This window comes from Kwoniella dejecticola, chromosome 1 (assembly GCF_000512565.2).
Source record: "Kwoniella dejecticola CBS 10117 chromosome 1, complete sequence".
NCBI classification, from domain to species: domain Eukaryota; kingdom Fungi; phylum Basidiomycota; class Tremellomycetes; order Tremellales; family Cryptococcaceae; genus Kwoniella; species Kwoniella dejecticola.
The window spans coordinates 1,742,869-1,763,767 of NC_089301.1; the positions used below are offsets into that span (position 1 = coordinate 1,742,869).

A 20,899-nucleotide genomic window follows, 5' to 3' on the forward strand; every position below is an offset into this window, starting at 1 on the left:
GACCCCGTTTCACTTGAACTCCAATTTCGACTCCACTGGACCTTTTGCGCCCTTTCTCCAGCGGCCCAGTGACCTGAGAGACGAGACGGACACCGTGTGTTGTGACCATGACCATGACCATACCTTTCCCCAAAAGTCCCTTTGGCTTGAAAACAAGTGAAAACACAAAGGAACCGTGACATCAGAATGACCTTGATGGACAGACAGACAAAAATCGAAAAATGATTGATGCACGATACAGTAAACGACGAACGAAGCATTTTGATCGGAATCATCTCGTTTCTCAGAAATAACTTCAGCTAGTGGTTTACCTTGTGGAGAAAGTCACTTACTGTACTTGAACCTGACTCGCACGGTTCAAACGACTAACGGGAATCAGGTTCGGGCGACATCCCGACTCCTTTTCCCGATTACGAGCTACTGCAGTATAGGGAGTGCAAATACGAATACAAATGCAAACACAAGGTCAAGGCTGAAGTACTTGATGAGATCATGCTTCACCTCAAATCAGAGCCTGAGTCCAGAGGTCGCTTGATGGTAAGCTGTCTCACAAGTGTGGGGGATCTGCATAGATCATTTTGTGTCGTACGATTGACGACGATTGACGACTGAGATTCGCAAAGCTGTTTCGTGATCAGAGAAAAGAAGAATTCGCTCGTCGTCTATGAGTGGATCAAACCGAACAATTCCGAATGATGCAAGAATAAGATCAAAGAGAAAAAATAAAGGACCCCTTAGTACCTTATGAATTTCGGACAATGCGTATACGAGTACATCACATTGTCATAACATTGTGAGGTACTTCGAGGGACCTTGATACGGGGCCGAAAGTTCGCTGTTGCTTTGGTTGATGTTCCTATGTGAAGAAGCATGAGTGCATGAGTACGAGTATGACGCACGATAGGCTTACTAGACTAGACACGACCACTCCTTTGAGAGAAGGCGAAGCGAGGCGATAAAGTGGCACTTTGCCGACTCCGAACAGCCCGGTCGGGTAAACACAGAGTAAAGTTTCGGCATAAACCTTGAGTGACTTGACCTAAGCATAGCATAGTTGTCTGCTTTTCGGGCAGATGCATCGTTCAATCGTCGAAGCGCAAGTAAAGTTCAGTCTACTGCGTGCTACAGTATTCTCTCCAGTCGGCTCAAGCGGTCAGACCTCGGGAATGAATCCGTCTTGGTCTTATTTTGTCATGATCATGAGGATCAGAAGCGATCTGGGTTTGAGGACAATGCGATATGGAGTGAAATGCTTCGAATTATCGGTTTCTGTTAGTTACATATAACCCAGTCCCCCGCAGACCAGACTGAACCATATTTTCTCGTTATCTTGTCCTGTTCAGATTATCTAAATTGAGACTCTGAATATCGTGCAATCTACAATTAACTCAGTGCTGACCCTCGCTCAACGAATCCATCGAGTACTGTATAGCTATAATCGCCGTATCATCAGGCATTATTACCGTACATCTTCCAACTAGAGCTCTTCGAACCACGTTATGAGGGCAGGCAAGAAGATGATGATCTTCGTAGGCGTGAGTTGTGTTTACGCTCGTATTTGCCCAGCTTGCATCTACTTGTATCGGGTCCAATGAGACAAGGAGGTCTGTGCTCCAAAGTGGCGATTATGCCATCTACTGTATAATCATCTACTGTACTGTATTACTGCTTTGGTGGGTTTTTGCTGATTCTGTTCGTTCATCCATTGGGACAGACCGAGTACCAAGGAGGAAGACAGTTCCACGTCTCCCTCAGACCAGCAGCCACCACTGAAGAACTCGTCCAAGCCATCTCCGTGGGTACAGCACTATACACCCCTATCGCTCTACAGCTCAACTCGTATAGTGTGAAGTATAAGATAAGAGTAACGTAGCTGACGTAATTCATTGCATTATGCTTTACCTTCGGTGCGATACTCAAGGCCCACGAATCCATACCTCCGCAGAGTTTCATAGTGCAGCACCCCTCTATATCGCTGCTCCCCTCCAGCCCGCTCGTATCGCAGGGGATCAAGGAATACTCGACGGTGCACTTGTATCGACTGGAAGATTTGAGGCAGAAAGAGCTGAAAAGGAAGAATGACCAAAAGGAAGAGATCGAACGAAGAGGAAGATATATCAGTAAGAAGGATGGCAAAGAAAAGCTACGTAGAAGAACGAGAAAGGCGTTGATGGAGCATAAACAGGAGATGAGGCTGGCCGCTAGAGGTGAGGGACAGGTACCTTGTTATCGCGAGCTGGATAATATAGCAAGGGAGTATGGAGATTTGACGGTGTCGGCTTCGATTTCGACAACGATGATTCCTTCCACGTCGGCATCCACTTCGAGTTCGACTTTGGCCTCGACTTCTACGTCGACTTCGGCCTCAGCTTCAGCTTCAGCTTCAGCGTTAACCTCAATGGTTCAGCACGTGGGAGCCTATGCTTATACGTCAATGTACACTCATAGAGGCGAATCGAATAGCAGTACGGGTAAAAAGAGGAAGATTGAAAAATCACTTTTAACCTCCACGCCACTCGAACGAGGTATTTCGCAGGATATCTGGTCAGATCCGACTCCGATCACGCCTTCCGATCGCGTACCCTCGACTCCCGCATCATCAGAGCAAAATCGCTTTCCACAAGCAAAATCTTCGATGCCAGCACACAATCTCAGTTGTAGTACCAGTATCACCTCCCCGATACAGTCTGAACACCACTCCGCCCACTCGCCACGAACAGGTTCGACCACATCAGCGCACTCCCACTCCCACTCGCCCTCCACCAGTGCCATTGACAAACGTAGGTCAAGTGAGGTACCGCCCACCCCTGACTCAGCGACAGATCCTCGTCAGTCGCCTGAGCCGAGGCCGAAACGTCCATGGGAAGAGCGATAGCATCTACCTGCCTCCACTGACCTGTCTACCGAATTGACAAAGCAAACGTCGAAATAGGGCCTTTAGCGTATCGTTCGATATCAGAGGGTCAAATGGCTACGAGTTGAGAAGACGCCTTGTATTGGAGGAACCGATCTCGTCTATTTAGCCAAACCTGGAGGTGGCACCCTCCGGTATAAGTTACACATGTTCACCAGTCCTTCATGTTGTGAGATTCTCGGCATTGGATTAGCTCATTGTTAGGGATTTTGGTGTCTATAGATATGTCAGAATTTCGGTGACACTGTTGAGATCAGGCATGTCCACATTGGTCAGTGATTATCAACCTGTAGAACCCACTGTGAGATTGTAGACCAATTAAATTATGCATGTCATGTCATACGAGATTGAGCATGATCTAACACTCTATCTATATATTCTCCGATACCGGAAAGTGAGTCTATCTTGCTCCTCAATGTGGAGGACGCAGGTAAGGAATATACGACGTAGAGGTGCGAAGTGATCAATGCGTCGATCGAAGTTGGGTATCTATTGACGAAGAGTAGGTGGTATTAGCAGATTATTGACAGCAGGCTACCTTGGAAGCAGCAAGTAGGTAGAGCGTTAGATCGAAGAGTGAGCTAGGTATTGAGAGAACTCACTTCGATCCGAACAGCCATTCATCTCCGGACTCAAGTATCACTTGGATCGCCTCGAGGGCTTCTAATCCCTTCTTGAGTATTTCGTCGGTGTCTATATCCCTTGCATCGCCTATCAGTGAGTACGGTAAGGGCGTGCTCAGGCCTGATGCGAGCGGTGGTGGAATTGGAAAGAGTAAAGGGAAGTTGGAAGTTTGTTTAGGCAGTGAAGCGAGGTAAGCGGGGTACAAGTTGCCTAGTACCAGATGAGACAGGGCGAGGGCTTTATCGTATGCTGCTTGAGAAGGGAGACCTTGGATCCTGTCAAGATGTTCAATCCACCGATAAGCGATCTATGCAGGAATAGCCGCGGAATGACGTGTTATTCAGTGCTCAGTGCTCACTCTTTGCCTTTACCTTTGAGAGGATAAGTCGATTCGAGCCAGCCCCTGATCTCGTCTGTGGGCAATAACCTATCTTGATTCAGGATATGCAAGCAAGGTAATGTGCCGCCCGGAGCAGAAGCCTCGTTCGACCATGGTCGAAATGAGACCGGGACTTTGGCAGATGTTTCTCGAAGGAGGATGAGTAGCTGAGTTCGAAGGGAAGAAGGGGATTTAGATGCCCATGAACGATGATGCGGATGAGGAGTAGATGACGGAGGATGTATCTATAATTCATAGGAGATCAGTGTCGTGTAGAGATACTGGACAAACATGAGGATAGAAAAGTGTGGATCTTACCCATAATTCGACTGCGTGATCTGCACCCTCCCTCGCTCGGACTTTCCAATCCACCTCATCCTCCTGTTCTAGGATTACGAGGGGAAATTTCGAGTAGAATGATTTGACCCATTGAGGAGCGGTGAATATCCTTTTTCCGCTGGAAGTTGGAAGAGGTTGAGGTTGAGCTGCTACTGCCGCCATATTGAGTCTTCAAGATGGCCTCTAGCTCGTAGTTGTTGTCCGAATGGGAATAATGCAGTATTCAGGTACTCGTTTGTAAAGTGAAGTGTGCTGATGATCTTCTGACTTTGTTCGAGCGAGCATCAATTGTGGAGGTAAAATAAGGGCGGAAGCTGGGAATTATTTTGGTTGCCCACTTAACAGATGGCTCGGACCGGCTAATGGCTGGCTCACAGCGGATGACGTTGTACGTTGTGACCGCCCACCCTGTGCACCCCAACTCCGAATCGCATTCTATCTGTAACGACCGTGAAGCAACTTGCATTCAAGCTTGTATCGTTAGAGCTGTTAGTGCACCCATCACAGCAAAGCGCTTGTTAGCGACGACGAAGGAACCTTCGCAAGACATAAGCTGGATCGCGGTCCGATTTACAGCCTTGATACAAAGCCCCGGTATAATCCGCTGGAGAGTGCATAGATAACCTTACGAGGTCGAGTCACCATGGCTTCCACATACAGTAAGTTGGGCCTGATCAGAACTGTCGATCTGATCTCTCTTGACTTAACGTCCGAGATGGAGGTAGACTTCGATTTAGACAATCGTGGCTGACTGTCAAACTGTAGCTCCTCAGGAGAAGCAGTATTACGATCAACTGTTCGCTGTAGTCGATAAGGACAATGTGAGTTTCCACATCGCAGCATAAGATGAACAGGCTGACCGACTTCTGCCTTGCTCTCTATCCTTCACCTTCCTGTCTGATGCTGCTAACGATGGGATCAATACAATACCGATTGCGATGCGACAGACTGGTATTCTACCTGGTCAAGATGCGTATCCGTTCCTCACTTCCTCTAATCTCCCAACAACAACCCTAGGAGAAGTATGGGCCCTAGCAGATCCTGAGAACAACGGTTTCTTGACAAAAGAAGGGTGGTACAGGGCAGCGAGGACGATAGGGTGGATACAAAAGGGAGGAGCTAGTACAGTTGACGAGACCTTGGCCAACAAGTGTGAGTATCTGCATGATCCTTTGAAGCATTCTGCCCGACGATCTGTCGTCTTTCCGGATGCAAACAAGTTTCTGACCATGCATCTGAATGTATAGCTGGACCTCTGCCGACCTTCGATAAAGGCCCACCACCTCCCGCCATTCAGCCTCAACTCACCGGTCAAAGGACACAGCCTCCGCTCTCAGCGCATAATACCGGCTCATCAGCTTTACCACCTCTGACCCCAGCCGACAGAGCCAAATTTACGCGACTGTTCGCGGGTGCAGGTCCAAGTAATGGGCTAGTCACGGGTGACAAAGCGCGGGATATGTTCTTGAAGAGTAACCTGAGCTATGATAAACTAGGTCAAATTTGGTATGTCCGCTATTTCATTTGGCTTGGGCTTGCAAGTGCACTGAGGATGCGCTGACCTTTTATGCAGGAATCTTGCGGACACCCAAGAGAGGGGATCACTCGACTTGACCGACTTCGTCATCGGAATGTACCTTATCCAGAGCTGCATGACCAATCCTAATCTGACTTTACCGCCTGTCTTGCCGAACGGTGTATACGAAACAGCCTCAGGAGGAAGAGCCCCTCCACCAAAAGCACCTGCTAGTCCGATATCAAGACAACATACCGGTGGAGCAGCCCCGAGTCCCGTCCGGCCGCAATATACGGGAGGTATGATGCAGCCTCAAAGAACAGGTCAAAGTGCTACAGGGACAGGCATCTCCACGCCTCCGAGATCGAACAATGCGCCTAAGACTTTCGCTAGTCCACCGACTTCATCCTCCTTCTCTACTATACCCTCGACCTCCTCCTTCGGTGGTCCGCAAAGGCAGATGTCGGGTTTTGCGCCAGCGTCGCAAGCCTGGGACGTTACCCCACAAGCTAAAGCGACTTCGGATCAATTCTTCTCCCAGCTAGACTCCCACAACAGAGGTGTGATTGAAGGTGATGTCGCTGTACCTTTCATGCTGCAAAGTCAACTTGATGAGAACACGCTGGCTTCAATCTGGTGAGCCAATCCCGTTTTTCTGTAACATTGTTTCTCTGTTGGCTGATGTACCCACTTGTAGGGATCTCGCCGATATCCGGAAAGAAGGTAAACTTACCAGAGATGAGTTTGCTGTCGCAATGCACCTTATCAACGGCAAGCTTGCGGGCCAGGACGTCCCCTCTTCTTTGCCAAACAGTCTTGTCCCTCCATCCTTGAGAGACACTTATGGAAACGGCGCGCAAGAAGTTTTGTCTAGCCAAGGACCCAGTAGCGCTACCAAGGACCTATTCGATGTCTTCGGAGATGACGAACCCGCTCCCACACCAAAGGCTACCAGCCCTCAGCCTCAGCAACAAGCTCAATCTCAACCTTTCTCAACTGCTGCCTTCCTACCTCAACCTCCTGCTCCGCCATCTAGGAGATCTACGGCCCAGAGCTCCAATCCGAAGGTCTTGTCTCCCGCATCTACAGGTCAACAGCAACCTGCCGGTGGATTTGGTATGGCTCCCTTCGCTCCGGCAGCAAGAGGCGGGGATTTACTGGGCGACGATGCAGCCGAGGATAAGCCCTCCTCTGTTCCTGATCACTCTGCTGAATTCGGCAACAAGCAAAATCAGCTCGCCAATACAACTCGAAACCTGTCTGAATTGGAAAAGACGCATGCCGAGCTGGATGATGCCGCCAAATCGTCCGCTACTTCATTACAGGAATTGGAAGAAAAGTTGTCTTCTGCCAGATCCCGACATGAAACGGAAACCAAGGCAGTCGCTGATTTACGAATCAAGGTTGGCGAACAGAAGGAGCGACATCGCAATCTGGAAAGCGAGGTCATCTCAGCCGAATCTGACTTATCGGCAATGCGATCGGAGAAAGATGAACTTGAGCAAGCTCTTTTAAGGGACAAAGAAGAGATTAGAGGTCTACAGAAGATGATGAAAGAAGTGGAGGAGGAGAAGACAGGCATGAAATTGGTATTGGAAAAGTTGAGGAAAGAGGCTAGGCAGCAAAAAGGAATGTTGAGCATTGCCAAGAAGCAGCTTTCCACTGCCGAGGGATCTCGAGATTCGACTCAGAAAGAGATCAAGGAAACGGAGCAAGAAATCGAAGATGATAAAGCTGAGCTGGAACGTGGCTCAGCTACCGTCTCTTCGCCTCAAGCCATTCCTTCCGCTAGTCCACCAGCTTTCCCCTCGCCAACAATTGCTGCTGGCGTACCTCTTCCGGCCACTCCAAAAGCTCTCAGCCCAGCACCGACTGGCGCCTCTGCTAGATCAAACAATCCATTCGAAAGATTGGCTGGGACTAGATCAGTTCCTCCCGCTCAGCCATCTTCGCAGTCAGCTTCTCCCCCTCCTCAGACTGAAGAACCTACTTCGCCTACATTCGGGGCCGGAGCTGTTGCGGGAATGACCGCTGCTGTAGGAGCTGCGGCCGGAGTGGCGGTAGCTGGAGCCGAAACGCTGTACGACGCTGCCAAGGAAGTTGTGACAGGCGAATCACCCGCACAAGAAACAAAAGACATCGATCCGTTCGGCGCTCCAACAGGCTTTGACGAGCAGAAGACTCCTGTTCCGCAAGCGCAAGGGGAAGGTGCTGATCCATTTGGTGTCCCCTCGCAAACCGCAGAAAGCGATCCATTTGGTGCGACCACTACACCCAAACCTGCTGAACAAGCTGGATTTGACGATTTCGATAACAACTTTGGCGATTCTTTCACCGCGCTTCCCGCGTCCGAACCATCGATCCCAACTCAGGATCTCAATCTCGCTCCAGCTTCCGAACATGCTGGTGAAGCTGTACCTGATACTGGTAACCAAGACTTCGATAATGCTTTCGCAGATTTCGATCAACCTCCTGCTACGGTAAATCAATCGTCCTCCCCTGGTGCGGTCGATGATGAACAAAGTGGGCTCGAGGAAGGTTTGCCAAGCGGAATACCCAAATCAGCCATCCCTAACGAGTTGACTGTTCGACCTGAAGCTGAGCGGACATTTTCAACTCAAGCTGTCGCAGGTGAAAGTATACCTGCCACACCAGCCAGCGAAGAGCCGTCAAGCGGACTTGGTAGCTCCCCTGCTTCAGTCAAAGCCCCTCTTCCCCCCAGCGGACTAGGACAAGAAGTCACGCCCGAAGGTGAGTCGAGTGACGAAGAAGAAGGACCGGAAGATCTTGAAGGACCAAAGAGGGGCTATAGCGGTGGTAATGGAAAGAAGGATAATTTTGACGATTTCGAATCGTCGTTCCCTTCTTCGGATCCCGAGCGGGCCGTTCAAGAGGACACTTCAGCTACTTCTTCAGCGGCTGCACCTGCTGCGGCATTAGCTCCCCCAATTGTGTCCGTTGAAGAGCCCACACCCACCAAAGTCAGGAGACATGCGCCGCCTCCACCGTCTCACAAATCGACGCCGCCACCTGCTGCAGCTCCAACTTCGTCCGGGTTCGAAGGCACAGATGAGTTTGATCCTTTCGGTGCTCCCGTTCCCTCAAATGCTGCTGCTGCTCCTGCAGCTGCTGCGCCAAGCATCATTGCTTCACAAGCACCCAAGACTTCCTCGTTCGACGAAGACGATTTTGATTTCTCGGATCTTCCGCCAGCTACGGTCGATCAATCCCAGCAAGAACCTGAAGTCGGAGGACATTACAGTGGAAACCAGAATTTTGATGATGATTTCGCCAACTTCGATGACGATTTCGAGAATGTTACGCCAAAACATGATAATGGCGGCTCGGAAAACTCCAATCAGAGCTACGAGATTGTCAGTCCCCAAGTCGCTCAGTCACAAGTTCACGGGCAAGGACAAGAACAAGCACCGGGGCAAGCTCAACGTTTCGATGAATGGGGTTTCGGCGGTCAATCCCAATCCCAACCTCAGCAAGAGCCTGCTCAGACCCAGAATCAGGGTGCACCGAAGGGGTTCAGCTTTGATGATGCGTTTGGAGGTGATTTCGAGCCATCAGGGTGAGCTCCTCTTGAGATCTTATGCATTCTCACCGATACGAATGGCCTAGCTAATCTGTATCCTACTGTAACAGGTCAAGCAATGTTCCTCAAGATGACGCTTTCTCCCCACCATCGGGTCCACCACCCGCAGCCGCTCAGGCTCACGCTCAACCTGAATCGCAACTGCAACCACCGCCGATGCCTCAGAGGCGTCCCAGCGGTGCTCAGCCTGATGATATAGAGGATGTGAAAAAGGTAAGTTGTCCTCAACTTGCGATCTTTGAGCGTCACTGTGCGAGGTCGAAACTCAAAGCTGACCTACTCTGGTGATACATAGCTATGTGCAATGGGCTTCTCGCGGGGATTGGTAGTAGAGGCTCTAGCTGCGAACGGATACGATTTCCAAAAAGCCCTGAATGTTTTGTTGTCCGCTTAGAAAATATTGAATATGACATAATCGCCCAAAGAAAGGATCGTGATAATGATCGGAAATGCTGAATGTACGCTAGGATAGAATGGAAGTGATAAATTAATATTGATATGCATTAATGGCTGGTATTTGACTGGAAAATTCTGTCAAGGTTCAACAGTTCTTGTCTGACCGTTTGCCAATCTCGACCGCGATGGCTATGATCCGCCTGAGTAAGGAATGAAAGGGAGGCGGTCAAAGACTAAAGACCGAGGCGCTGACTACCTTGATCGGCTCTCTTCCATGCTCACGTAGAATTGGTTCAATTGAATACCCCCTTTCCATCAGGGGCTGATTGACGATCTGACGATTTTGACGATGGTCCCATGCCCCTACTGATCACCTGCTTAATTGGCTGTCATACGTCATAATGGTCTGAGCAGACTTCCTTTCTCTTGACATGGACCGCAAGTGCACACAACTATGCCGAACAAACAGATAAATAGTCCTTCATAATACATTGCACGGTAGCAGAAGTCACCGAGCAGCCAAGCCAACCCTCATCATTCACATTTCAACGTTTTCAACACCCTCTCTCCGGTATTCCATCTTTGTGTGTTAGAAGCTACTGAACCAGTAGACCAGTAAGTGATGACACCCCATGTTGCCCCAGTCCTGACTGATACGGTGCGTAGACCAAACAACCAAATCACCTGGTGCAAAGATGTGGTGCCCAACTCTCGCTTTACTTCTTTTACCAATCATGTCATTCGCCCTCCCCGCTCCGGTGGATACAATCACCGACGAATACGGTAATCTGAGAGTGACCAATACCCAGGAAGGTCATACAGTCAAAATCACTACTCAAACGAAAGCGACTGCGACCGCTTCTCCACTCATCAAGCGGGTCGATACTATCACAGACGAGTATGGGAATTTGAGAGTGACCAATACAGCGGAAGGGCATACGGTCAAGATCACTACTCAGACTAAAGCTAGTGAGACTGCCTTATGAAGCCTTCCGCTCTCGCTGAACGGTAATATGCATGTTCAACTTATAGAGCCTTACAGTCTTATATCCCTTTGATAGGAGCATGTTATACGATATACTAGCCGCCTTTGTGATAAAGCTCTTGACATGCTCGAGCCTTTCTATACATACAACGGTCTCATGCATATATATGTCTGTTGCGATTACGTCGTATGGTTTGTCGCGAAGACAAACGTACAGCGCAATATTTACATATTCTCGTCCAAGCGTATAATCTTAATTTGCAGGCGTTATTGGATCCGACCGCAGGGTGTCCGGGAAACAGTGCCCTCAGAGTCCAGCGCTAAGCATGGCGCAGTGAGTCAAGCTACACCCTTTTCGTTTCATCCACGGCAATCTTGGAGACATCCTTTGAGAGACGCCTTCCTCCTTTCATCCGCTGCGACAAAGCGAGCAAGCAGAATGATCACCCTTTTTCAAAGGGATAACCGATACTAATCGACTCCTAAATGGGGGTCATTCACCATGATATATCAATGAAAGGTATTGCAATGTCATTACCCCTGAGCTAGATCCATTCTCGGTTCAGAACACGATGGAACATCGATCAATCCACTAAACACCAAACCCCAATACACGTATATATGTAAGATCGCTCGCCTTCCCATGATTCCAATCTCTGGCGCATCGCTCTTCGTACTTTGGCTGCGTCAGTCCTCTTCCGACTTCAAGATCATACTGCATAGAGATCTCCAAGGATGCTGTCCTCAGGAAACGTCTGTCTATTCTCCATTCTGGCGTTGAGCGCCACATTGGCCACTTCCGCATATCCTGCCAATACCATTGCCAGGCGGGGAGATGATACTTCCTCAGCCACCACTGCTCCCGAAAGTACCACTTCTCAATCGGACTCAAGCGCTGCTCCGACGTCATCGGGGACGGCCACTACCTCAAAAGCTCCGGAAAAGTCATCTGTTACTTCTGCAAGCGGGACAGATGGTGAACAGCCGACCAGTTCTGTAAATTCTGCCTGGGCGGGAGTGGTGGCTTCCTTGGCTGGACAAGCAGCAAGCTCAGCGTCCAGTGCCAGTGCCAGTGCCAGTGCAAGTGCAGCTTCCGCAAGCGCCAGTCAAAATGCTACGACTGACAATAACGATTCGGAAGTTCCGAAAGATGAGGACGTACGATCAGGATTCTTCATCAAGATGGATGCTTACACCTGTGCCGATGTGAGTCCCGCTCTTCCCCCTAGCATTGTTGGGTGAAACATACACTGTGCAATCCTTTTCTGTAGATGTCGTGAAATGAGCTGATACTTGCGTTCCTTCAGAACGGGAAGAACACTTATTGCAATGAATATGCGAATGAAGAGGTCGCATCAATGTATATTCAGACTGCCCATCCCGAAGGCTCGAAGGCAAATGCCACCTGGACGTTCACGGCGTATGATCATGAAGAGAACGATAAAGATCACAAATGGGAGGAGAGTGCCCCCATTAAAACTTACACAGTAAGCACCAGATTCGTAAAGTTTCACCATATGCACGAACTTGTGCGTTTGGCTGACGTTGCCTTGTATCACACAGTGCGACATCGTGATTGCTCCCGGCGAGAGACTCGAGAATAGCACAATTGAGATACATACCGAGTCGCCTTTCGTAAAGGAGATTGACGACAAGGAGCTCCTCGAGCTAAGCTGCGAGGGAAAGGCTTGAATGGGGACGTAGCACTTATGGCCGCAGTATTCGTAGTTGGAGCATAGATCTTATGCTATCGGTGTTATGTACTGTTTCAGAGCTGGAAGTTTGCTTCGCCGTCAGTCGTCGGCCGTCATCCTGGTGTTGAGCTATAAGTATGTATCATGCAGTTCAAGTAAGCTCAATCAAGTGTGCCAGATATGTCATCGAGGGTCGTAGTAATCTTGATGCGCTCGGGAGGACGACCGGGGTGTCAAAGGATAGACCTCCCTGGAACACGCATGAGAGTTTCAAAGGACTTGTTTGCCTTGAAACGGAGATATGGCACAGAACCTAGATTCATCACGGGCCGTAAAGTTAACATTGGTGCGCGATAAAATACCTAAGTGATCGTTGGACGGCCTAGATTTCACACTTTCTCCCATTCCAAAACCTCAAGATCGCCAAAAGCTGTAAAACAGGGTTGTTCTGCAGCTTGCCACATAGCTCAGGATTCCCTCTAGCCCTCTCATAGTATAAAAAAGTACCATAAGTTACCCACACGGAGTTTCACACCCTATCTAAGCGAGCGCAATAAGAAGTTTACATGAGTCGTTTGGACGGAAGGAAGAATCACTCATTCACCTACTAAAGATCAACCGTCGCTTCTATCAGACTGAACCTTTTCATTGCAAACAGAACAAAAAGTGACAAATAGAAGGGCTGGTATCGCCTTATTTACGGTCCGAAATGAGGCAGGCACTTTCTGTCTACTTCTTCGTCGGGACATTGCAGACGATGCAAGTAGCTGTAGGGCTGGTTCTGAGCAGCCCTCGTCAATTTTCAGACATCAAGCCAAGGAACACCCCAGACTTATCGCTAGCAACGGATGCAGCCTCTCCCTCAATCGCAAGCATACAGCGGACATGTTCCTCCTCTCCGCCATTAACAACCATGTCATTACCTGCTTCTAGTGAGTACTGGTTTCTGGACCTGAGCCGACTCGCTGTTCCGCTGATCCTTCGACCTCGTCTCCTAGTGGCACCCCCTGTGGCCACGGAATCGACTGTGACTGAGCTATGTGCATCATTCTTTCCGATACATTATCGACGTTATCATGTGCTGATAGACTTGACCATGCGACGCCTAAAGCTACATCTTGGGTGGACCAGTTCCCCTCCACTGCAACGACCATCGTGACTGGTAAGCTTCTTCTAGAGGCATCTGGAGACATAGCATGACAGATTATATGCCTCACAGAGACCACGATTGTCCCGCCATCATCGTCGGCGCCTTCAGAATGGGAAACAGCGCCATCCTCAACCGAGTCTCTGACCACCAATTCAGAGACCGCCACAAGGGCCTCTCTCGATACAAGCAGTACAGCCAATGCTGATGTGAATGCAGTGGAGACGAGCGGGACGTTCTTCGGTGTATTGACTTATGAGCTTGGTCAGCACGTTCTCATGTATGTGAGTAAGCTCAAAGACATTTACTGAAGATAGTTTCATCGTAGGCCCGCGGTGAGCTGACAAGGTTAAACAGGATGTCACAGCCAACAAAACCCCCTACCGGAGCTATGCGAAGGACGACAAGTCATACACGAAATACCCGGTCACGCTAGTCACTGACAAGTCGAATACCTCAAAACGTTCGTTCGAATTCTTCAGTCCCGCCAAAGATGGTTCTTGGGGTCCTGAGGTGGACGGTAGTGAGTGCCAGCGTAAACTAGAGGTAAGTGAGCGGGTTCCAAATCATCAGTGTATCGATTTCTGGCAGGGAAAAGCTGTTCACGCTGGGAGGCGTGGTGCTTGCAGCCGTATACTGACATCCATGATAGTGTGAGATTACCTTCAGTTCCGACCCAGAGGCAGGTAAGAATAGACCTTCGTTCGCCGTGTGGAACAGCGAGCCATATTGGAGAATAATCGATCCGCAAAACAGAGTTAATGGGACAAACGCTGTCCCGAGCGTCTGTAGATTGGTCGATTGCTAGTTACTCCCTTCACACACACATAAATTGATATGCATCCTCGGTGGTCGAATAAAGCCGTGTGAGACCGCTGTTTGACTTAACAGAATCATGGATCCGCCACTGAGTGCTGAGTACAATTGTGGCATCATTCCGGCCCATTCTCAGGTGGCCTGGGAGCGAGACCGATACGTTTTATCCGATCAGCTCTCTCGTTCCTTTCGTGTATTGTATTGATCGCTGGACCGATCCGGTCTCTACTGAATGTACTTCCACTGACCGAGAATCACGATAGAAAGAGCAACCAATGAGCCGATCTGCCGAACAGCATGAAAGGATACAATGTAGTTTTCTCGCTCACCTGGCTTTGGAAAGGAGGCCGTATCCGAAACCGGTGGAGCTGTTCGGTCAACCCCTTCTCCTTACCAAAGGACACACTGTGATTAGCCTCTACTGCAAGTGAATGAAAGGATCAATCTCAAGGAGGCAAATCATTCAGATCGATTGATCTCGCTTGAGCTGCGTCCGCAGATCACACATCACGGGGTAGTGCCAATCACTATCCATACACTCCTTTGCTTAATTTCCGCAACATAGGCCACCACAGCATCGAGCATAGCACAGCCAAGGAGCCTTTTTGGTGTATATAAACCCTCATTTGGAGGGTCAAATATTTGTGTTTTTCTCATCAACAAATCAAGAGCCAATCAGTTCAGTGAACTCATTCGATTCTTCATTTTAGATTTCAGATTGTCGACTTTTTCTTCAGCTTTTACATTAGCTTTTTCGTCTGATTTTCGCTCCAGTCAAGCAATTAGCACTTCTTTTCAGTAGAACTCGCCTCGATCTTTCACCGACGAATACTCAATCAAGATGAGAACCGTATCTGCTCAAGCTTTATTCGCCCTCCTCTTCTCCTTGGCTGTCACTGCTCGACCAGTAGCCGAGAACGCTTTCAAGCCTCTCGCCGTGCGAGAAGCACCGACCGAGACCTACCCTGAGGAGCCATCATCCGCCCCTGCTACTACGGAGAACGCTGCTGCCCCAACCAGCTCTTCTTCCTCAGCTATCACCGAGTCCTCAGCTGTTAGCTCCTCGGAAGCTTCCGCTCCTCCCTCTTCTTCTACCGAGATCACTTCCAGCTTGGTCGCTTCAGCCCCAACTGAGTCGACCTCCGAAGCGCCTAGCACTATCACCAATGTCAATGAGGTGACTGCCACCGAGACCGCTCCTGCCAGCTCCACTGTCCAATCTGACATCTCGGCTGCTCCTCCCACTTCTACTGAGGAATGCGAGGAGGAACAACCATCCAGTGCCACTACCGCAGACGCCGCGACTCCGACCGAAACCGAAGACTGCGAAGAGGAAGAAGAGGGCGGAGACTCGGGCTCATCGAACTATCCGCCTAGCGCTTCCTCGTCAGCACCCGCTGAAACCGCCATTTCATCAGCTGAGTATCCCGCGGGATCCACATCCAAAGCTGCCGCACCTACGTCTTCCGAAAATGTCCCTCCCGCATCCAGCGAGTCACCTTCCGAGAGCACCAGCGCTCCAATTTACAGCGCCACTCAAGGCGAAGAAGGATGTATCAAGGACGGTCTTTCTGTCCCTTGCTCTGAGGTCCAGTCCACCGAAAGCTCAGCTCCTGCTGAAACTTCCCAAAGCGCTTCTCCCACTTCTAGTGACGCTGCTGCCTCCCCTCCGGCAGCTACCACGACTCAAAGCGATGGGACCTGCACCGATGAGAACCAGCAGCCTTGTCCGTGCTCCGATGTCTCCTCTTCCGCCTCTTCCGCATATCCCGCCGCTACTACAGACAATCTAGGAGGATCGACTAGCGAAGCGGCCGCCCCTGCTTCCAGCTCAGCTTCCAGCGGATCTCCTACCGTACCTCCTGCGGATATCAGCGGATCTCCCACCGCTCCTCCTGCTGACATCAGCGGACCCCCTTCCGGCTTCCCATCTGACATGCCATCTGGTTTCCCTGGTGGACACGGATCTGCAGACTGCTCTGAAGGCCATGGTCCCGAATCTACCGGTGCTCCTCCGGCTCCCACCTCCGATACCCCTGAATCATCGGCCGCCTCTTCGGATATCACCTCGGAAGCCGCCTATCCCACGTCTTCCGAGGCTCAATCTACGACTGAAAGCAGTTCCGCTCCTCAGGAGACCGCTACCGGTAGTGCTCCAGGCGAGCAATCTGCTCCAGACCAAGAGTATCCTGACAGAAGGTAATTCCGTGCCTCTCTCCCCCATGGGATGGCATGTCAATAGGCCTTTGAGCTTGTAGATGGACTTTTTGTATTCGAGGAGGTCAGTGACCCAGTAGGTACATGGACAATGGACGACGAACGATGACCACTGGACAATTATATAAGCTTATTGCTAGATCAGATTAGAGTCTCAGGTCAGTGTTACAGTATTCCCGCTTTGTAGTTGTGCGATATGGATACCCAAATGGACTTTCTTCAAAAAGCGAAATACAGTATCCAGATTTCATACGCTAGCGATCCTCAATAACCGCTTAACTTTATCCATTGTCCTGCCACGGTACATGACCCACGTCCATCTTCTCGTTTGGGGATTCATTTCCTACTCCTTTGAGTGACACTCTTTGTTGCTTCAGAGTAGTCGCAAATATCACTGCTGTCCTGCGCGATCTTCCTCCATCTCAGTATCCCTTCTTCGTCTACGGCAAACCCGCCAGAGTTCTGCCATCTATACGAACCGACTCCGGTCGGTCGCAGATCGATATTGTCTGCCTTCTTGAGGTCGTTCATATTGTTGATTACTGAGGGAGATATCATTCCAAGCCAAGGGAGTTGTCCTATACCCCACTGAGCGTAGGTTTCGCGGGATGGATCAGGTAAGAGGGTGTATCGTGAACCGTCGGGAAAGAGCTTGGGGCCGCTATTTTGTAATCTCGAAAGTGAGCCAATGGAGCGCTCTCATACGTGTGATGTTCAAAGAGAGCCGATTAGAGAGGGAGATTTGCAAGCGAGGATTGATGGACAGAAAGTCTTGATGACCTACCCTATCTCGTTGAACCAGCTTTCCACCTGTTCTTCCTCAGCATGTTGGACGATAATGACTCTCAACCTGCCGTCCTTCTTCAGTTCTTCCGACAACAACTTGACTTCTTTCTCTGCAAATGGGCAGCCACAGTGCCGGACAAATGCCACCAGAGTAGGAGTCCCTCCAAGAGATATACCGGGTAAGGCAGGGGCTGTAGAGCCTATCTCTGGTATTGGCTCAGCCGTAGGAGACGTTTGCGGGATGATCGACTTGAGAGCAGGTATGTACGATTGGAGGTACGCTAACATCGCGACCTAGATCCCTGTGATTGATGATTGCACACTTTATTTGACAAACGGTGTGGACCCTCCTCCCATGTCACGAGCTGGTCTATATAGACTTCTCATATCCTGTCAGCGAACATTCATGTATCACAAGTCAATCAATTCAGTCAATCAATCGCCGAGTTCGAGTACAGCATGCCGTAACCCGGATCGATCACTACTACGTCATACAAAAACCATCCGATAACAGGTTATCAACTTGGAATGCTTGATTTCAATACATGTGTGATGTGAAATGGACGTAATTTGTCTACAACTGACGCACAATTTTTTTTACAACGACTAATATACTAATGCTCAGAAGGGGGCTACTGCGACTCTTAGTGTATTCACGCTTGATGTTCGCCATATAGTCATTCTTTCCCCCGGCACCGGTGAATATGCCCTTTTCATGGTCATGTCCTGCTGCTTGACTAATCCAAAATGACATCCTGATCCATGGTCACGTCCTCATCCCGGTCCTCAGCCCATTGTTGCATGTTGAAAGTGAGTCGACCTCGGGGTCGATTTCTAAGATCTACCCATGGTTCGATCTCTTCCACCTCTTCTTCCTCCTCTTCGTCCTCTTCTTCCTCTTCTTCTTCGTCACTTTCCTCCTCGACCATCCCCTTTTCTCCATCCTCTGATACCTCTAGTACCTCATAGAGGGTGCTCTTCCGGGATTTACGAATGCGCTCATCCACTCCTGCTTTTGTAGACGATCTCGACCCATCTTCCTCATTCATACTCACATCCAGATCTTTCGGTCCTTGCATGCAATCCACCTGCATTCCAGTCCCATCCTGAGATTGATCGAAGACGGGTCCGCTCTCTTCTTCTCCATTGTCCCCCAGATGATCTTCATTATCTCTCGATAGGACAACTACCTGCTCGTTCGGCTTGGAGAAAAGCGATCTCGAGTAATCATTGGCGACCTTCCCCAGCCCTTGTTTGCTCATCGTAGTCCCCTCTATGATATTTGAATGTTCCACATTCGGAGCAAGAAAGGATAGATCCATCTGATGTATGTCCAGTACCGACTTGCGCAAATTCGTGTGAGTTAGGCTTTTCGGATGCCCAGCATACGATTTGAACTGATCCTTGAGGAACGCCTTCGGTATTCCATACTGCGAGGGGACAGTTCCGTTAGTCCGTCCTAGCGACCACAGGGAGGGGGGGTTGAAGCACGGAAGATCGCCAGCAGCAGCCGGGAGTGTGGTATATGCGAGATCGATGAAGCATTTTGGTGTATGACCGGTGACAATGTGCGATCAAAGCACTCACCTCTCGAGACAGAGCCCCAAAGTCCAATTTCTCATATACGAAATCCATCACCTCCTCCAACACTTTCGATTTGACAGAAGATGGGAAATTGACCTTCGCCTTTGTCTTCTTTGAAGACTTAGCAGGTCTGATATCGCATCTGGGTGGTGTAAGACTGTCGACCGCGGTATCCTCTTCTGGTATAGTCACATCGGCTGGATTGATCGTACTTATACCCGAGAGCTTTCTTCGTTTCGGTTCGTTTCGTCGTCGGATGAAGGAGGCAATGGACGAGACTTGAGTCTTTCCTCTGCGTGGGCGTACTGCATCCACCAGTGACCCATTTTCTATCTGAGCTGCATTGTCTTCGCCTGCGCTCTTGGTTGAGAAACGCAACTTAACGCTTGGATCTGGTTGTGAGGGTTTGGGCTGACGAGTCCGGGGTGTAGGAGTTGCGAAAGACGTGTGGGACGTCTTTTGTCGTTTCGAAGAGGGTCCAGAATATTTCATGGTTTCTACATCTTGGCAATAAGAAAGTATGGGTAGCTCGGCTTGGGGCGTCTGGATTATCTCGGTGAATGAGGATGATGAGGATGAGGATGAAGATGAGGGCGCTGGTGAAGGAGGCGGCTGGGCCTGAGCCTGTGGGCGAGTGCGCTTGGGCCTGCTCATTTCTTCATGAGAGACTGGACACGCTGAGTCGGCAGGTTGTTTTCTCGCCAGGTGCGGATGCAGCGGATGTGATGAATTGCAGCAGAAAGATGAAGAACAAAGGAAGGCTGAGATGCTGATGACTTCGGACCCAAACTCCCGCACGCTAAGAACGGTGGCAAGCTCGACGGGTGAGCTCAGTGATGGAATGCCCTCCTCGTTTCAATAGAGGGTTCCACCGGTACATCTAACGGATCTGTGAGGATTGGATTCATCTCAAAATATAAAGCAAAAGTCAATCGTATTATACAGATACATGATTTGGCATCGTAATCGTAATTCAGTAGTAGGAAAGAGGAAAAGTAAGGAGAAAGATAACAGATCACGTGATCCCGCGATCCCCTTTACCCTCATTCCTGAGGGAAACAAACTCTATCTTGCCCTGGGTTCCGCTGCGAAGGTAAGAGTGAGTGCTCGAGCGCCACCGGCTAGACGACGATCTTCAGGTTCAGAGGAACATGTCGGTAATGGCTTTTCGGATATTTGACCTGTTGGGCTTGAATTGATCTTTGAGTCGGGATTCGGATATACCAAGCTATAACAAACCCACCGACATCTCGTCAGCTCAGACGCACCTATCAATCCCATTAAATCAGAGAGAGAGAAGAGCAATAGAGCAATCAATGCACTCGCCTCTTTGGAAAGCTCGGCAAAGGGCAAGCTCCTATATGCTAAATCCATAGCGTGCTGGACTAGTACTTTCTTGGCTTCTGCGGGAAATGCGCCAGCATTTTTCGAATTGGAAGAGGACGAAGCATGACCGGAGATCTTGTGCTTCTTGACAGGTTTGGGGGGTGTTGGTATGTCCTGAAATGATCCTTGCTTAGAAATGAAAGGGTCAGAACTTCGAGATGAGAGGGAATCTTGTTGGCTTTCTTCGACGAGAGAAAGGGCGTCATTCTGATATTCCTCGAGTGGGTATTTGGGCAGATTGTACTTCTGGGAAGAAGGTGGTGGAGTGATTGAAAAAGAGGGTGAGCGTCCTGAAGGGTCCTTGCGCTCGTGCTCGGTGGAGTCAGAGCGATTCTTTCTTTTGGGCATGATTTGTGCTTATTCTGATGCAAACAATGTGACTGGTTGATGGAAGAATACTAAGATTGGATGTAAAAGTGAGTAAGACAATTTTATGATAGTCAGCGGTTCGTTCAGATTGGACCCGTTCCTTTCTGTTCTTGATGGGACCCGAGCGTTGTCTGACTGAAGCCAAA

The 20,899-nt window shown here is 49.6% G+C and overlaps 10 protein-coding genes across 10 annotated transcripts; 6 read left to right on the forward strand and 4 right to left on the reverse strand.

The window, feature by feature from the left end:
- Positions 1-1,499: 1,499 nt before the first annotated feature.
- I303_100655 (uncharacterized protein) lies at positions 1,500-2,875 on the forward strand (the record flags this gene model as incomplete). Its single annotated transcript, XM_018404030.1, has 3 exons — positions 1,500-1,535; positions 1,715-1,795; positions 1,922-2,875. 3 exons carry the CDS (start codon positions 1,500-1,502, stop codon positions 2,873-2,875), a joined length of 1,071 nt encoding a protein of 356 aa, XP_018266684.1.
- Positions 2,876-3,246: 371 nt separating this feature from the next.
- I303_100656 (uncharacterized protein) lies at positions 3,247-4,418 on the reverse strand (the record flags this gene model as incomplete). Its single annotated transcript, XM_018404031.2, has 4 exons — positions 3,247-3,403; positions 3,517-3,813; positions 3,897-4,162; positions 4,236-4,418. 4 exons carry the CDS (start codon positions 4,416-4,418, stop codon positions 3,247-3,249), a joined length of 903 nt encoding a protein of 300 aa, XP_018266685.2.
- A 481-nt stretch (positions 4,419-4,899) lies between these two features.
- On the forward strand, positions 4,900-9,767 carry I303_100657 (uncharacterized protein; the record flags this gene model as incomplete). Its single annotated transcript, XM_065968161.1, has 9 exons — positions 4,900-4,915; positions 5,022-5,077; positions 5,204-5,408; positions 5,504-5,762; positions 5,830-6,071; positions 6,117-6,408; positions 6,470-9,349; positions 9,424-9,586; positions 9,669-9,767. 9 exons carry the CDS (start codon positions 4,900-4,902, stop codon positions 9,765-9,767), a joined length of 4,212 nt encoding a protein of 1,403 aa, XP_065824233.1.
- Positions 9,768-10,503: 736 nt separating this feature from the next.
- I303_100658 (uncharacterized protein) lies at positions 10,504-10,755 on the forward strand (the record flags this gene model as incomplete). Its single annotated transcript, XM_018404033.1, has 1 exon — positions 10,504-10,755. The coding sequence occupies one exon, from the start codon at positions 10,504-10,506 to the stop codon at positions 10,753-10,755; it is 252 nt and encodes an 83-aa protein (XP_018266687.1).
- A 734-nt stretch (positions 10,756-11,489) lies between these two features.
- Positions 11,490-12,446, forward strand: I303_100659 (uncharacterized protein; the record flags this gene model as incomplete). Its single annotated transcript, XM_018404034.1, has 3 exons — positions 11,490-11,960; positions 12,062-12,241; positions 12,318-12,446. 3 exons carry the CDS (start codon positions 11,490-11,492, stop codon positions 12,444-12,446), a joined length of 780 nt encoding a protein of 259 aa, XP_018266688.1.
- A 759-nt stretch (positions 12,447-13,205) lies between these two features.
- I303_100660 (uncharacterized protein) lies at positions 13,206-14,403 on the forward strand (the record flags this gene model as incomplete). Its single annotated transcript, XM_018404035.1, has 6 exons — positions 13,206-13,380; positions 13,447-13,488; positions 13,560-13,610; positions 13,668-13,879; positions 13,953-14,141; positions 14,248-14,403. The coding sequence occupies 6 exons, from the start codon at positions 13,206-13,208 to the stop codon at positions 14,401-14,403; spliced, it is 825 nt and encodes a 274-aa protein (XP_018266689.1).
- An 849-nt stretch (positions 14,404-15,252) lies between these two features.
- On the forward strand, positions 15,253-16,614 carry I303_100661 (uncharacterized protein; the record flags this gene model as incomplete). The annotated part of the gene is made up of 1 exon (XM_018404036.1): positions 15,253-16,614. The coding sequence occupies one exon, from the start codon at positions 15,253-15,255 to the stop codon at positions 16,612-16,614; it is 1,362 nt and encodes a 453-aa protein (XP_018266690.1).
- A 350-nt stretch (positions 16,615-16,964) lies between these two features.
- I303_100662 (uncharacterized protein) lies at positions 16,965-17,702 on the reverse strand (the record flags this gene model as incomplete). Its single annotated transcript, XM_018404037.1, has 2 exons — positions 16,965-17,289; positions 17,413-17,702. 2 exons carry the CDS (start codon positions 17,700-17,702, stop codon positions 16,965-16,967), a joined length of 615 nt encoding a protein of 204 aa, XP_018266691.1.
- A 449-nt stretch (positions 17,703-18,151) lies between these two features.
- On the reverse strand, positions 18,152-19,652 carry I303_100663 (uncharacterized protein; the record flags this gene model as incomplete). The annotated part of the gene is made up of 2 exons (XM_018404038.1): positions 18,152-18,844; positions 19,002-19,652. The coding sequence occupies 2 exons, from the start codon at positions 19,650-19,652 to the stop codon at positions 18,152-18,154; spliced, it is 1,344 nt and encodes a 447-aa protein (XP_018266692.1).
- Positions 19,653-20,139: 487 nt separating this feature from the next.
- Positions 20,140-20,732, reverse strand: I303_100664 (uncharacterized protein; the record flags this gene model as incomplete). The annotated part of the gene is made up of 2 exons (XM_065968162.1): positions 20,140-20,226; positions 20,325-20,732. The coding sequence occupies 2 exons, from the start codon at positions 20,730-20,732 to the stop codon at positions 20,140-20,142; spliced, it is 495 nt and encodes a 164-aa protein (XP_065824234.1).
- Between the last annotated feature and the right edge of the window lie 167 nt (positions 20,733-20,899).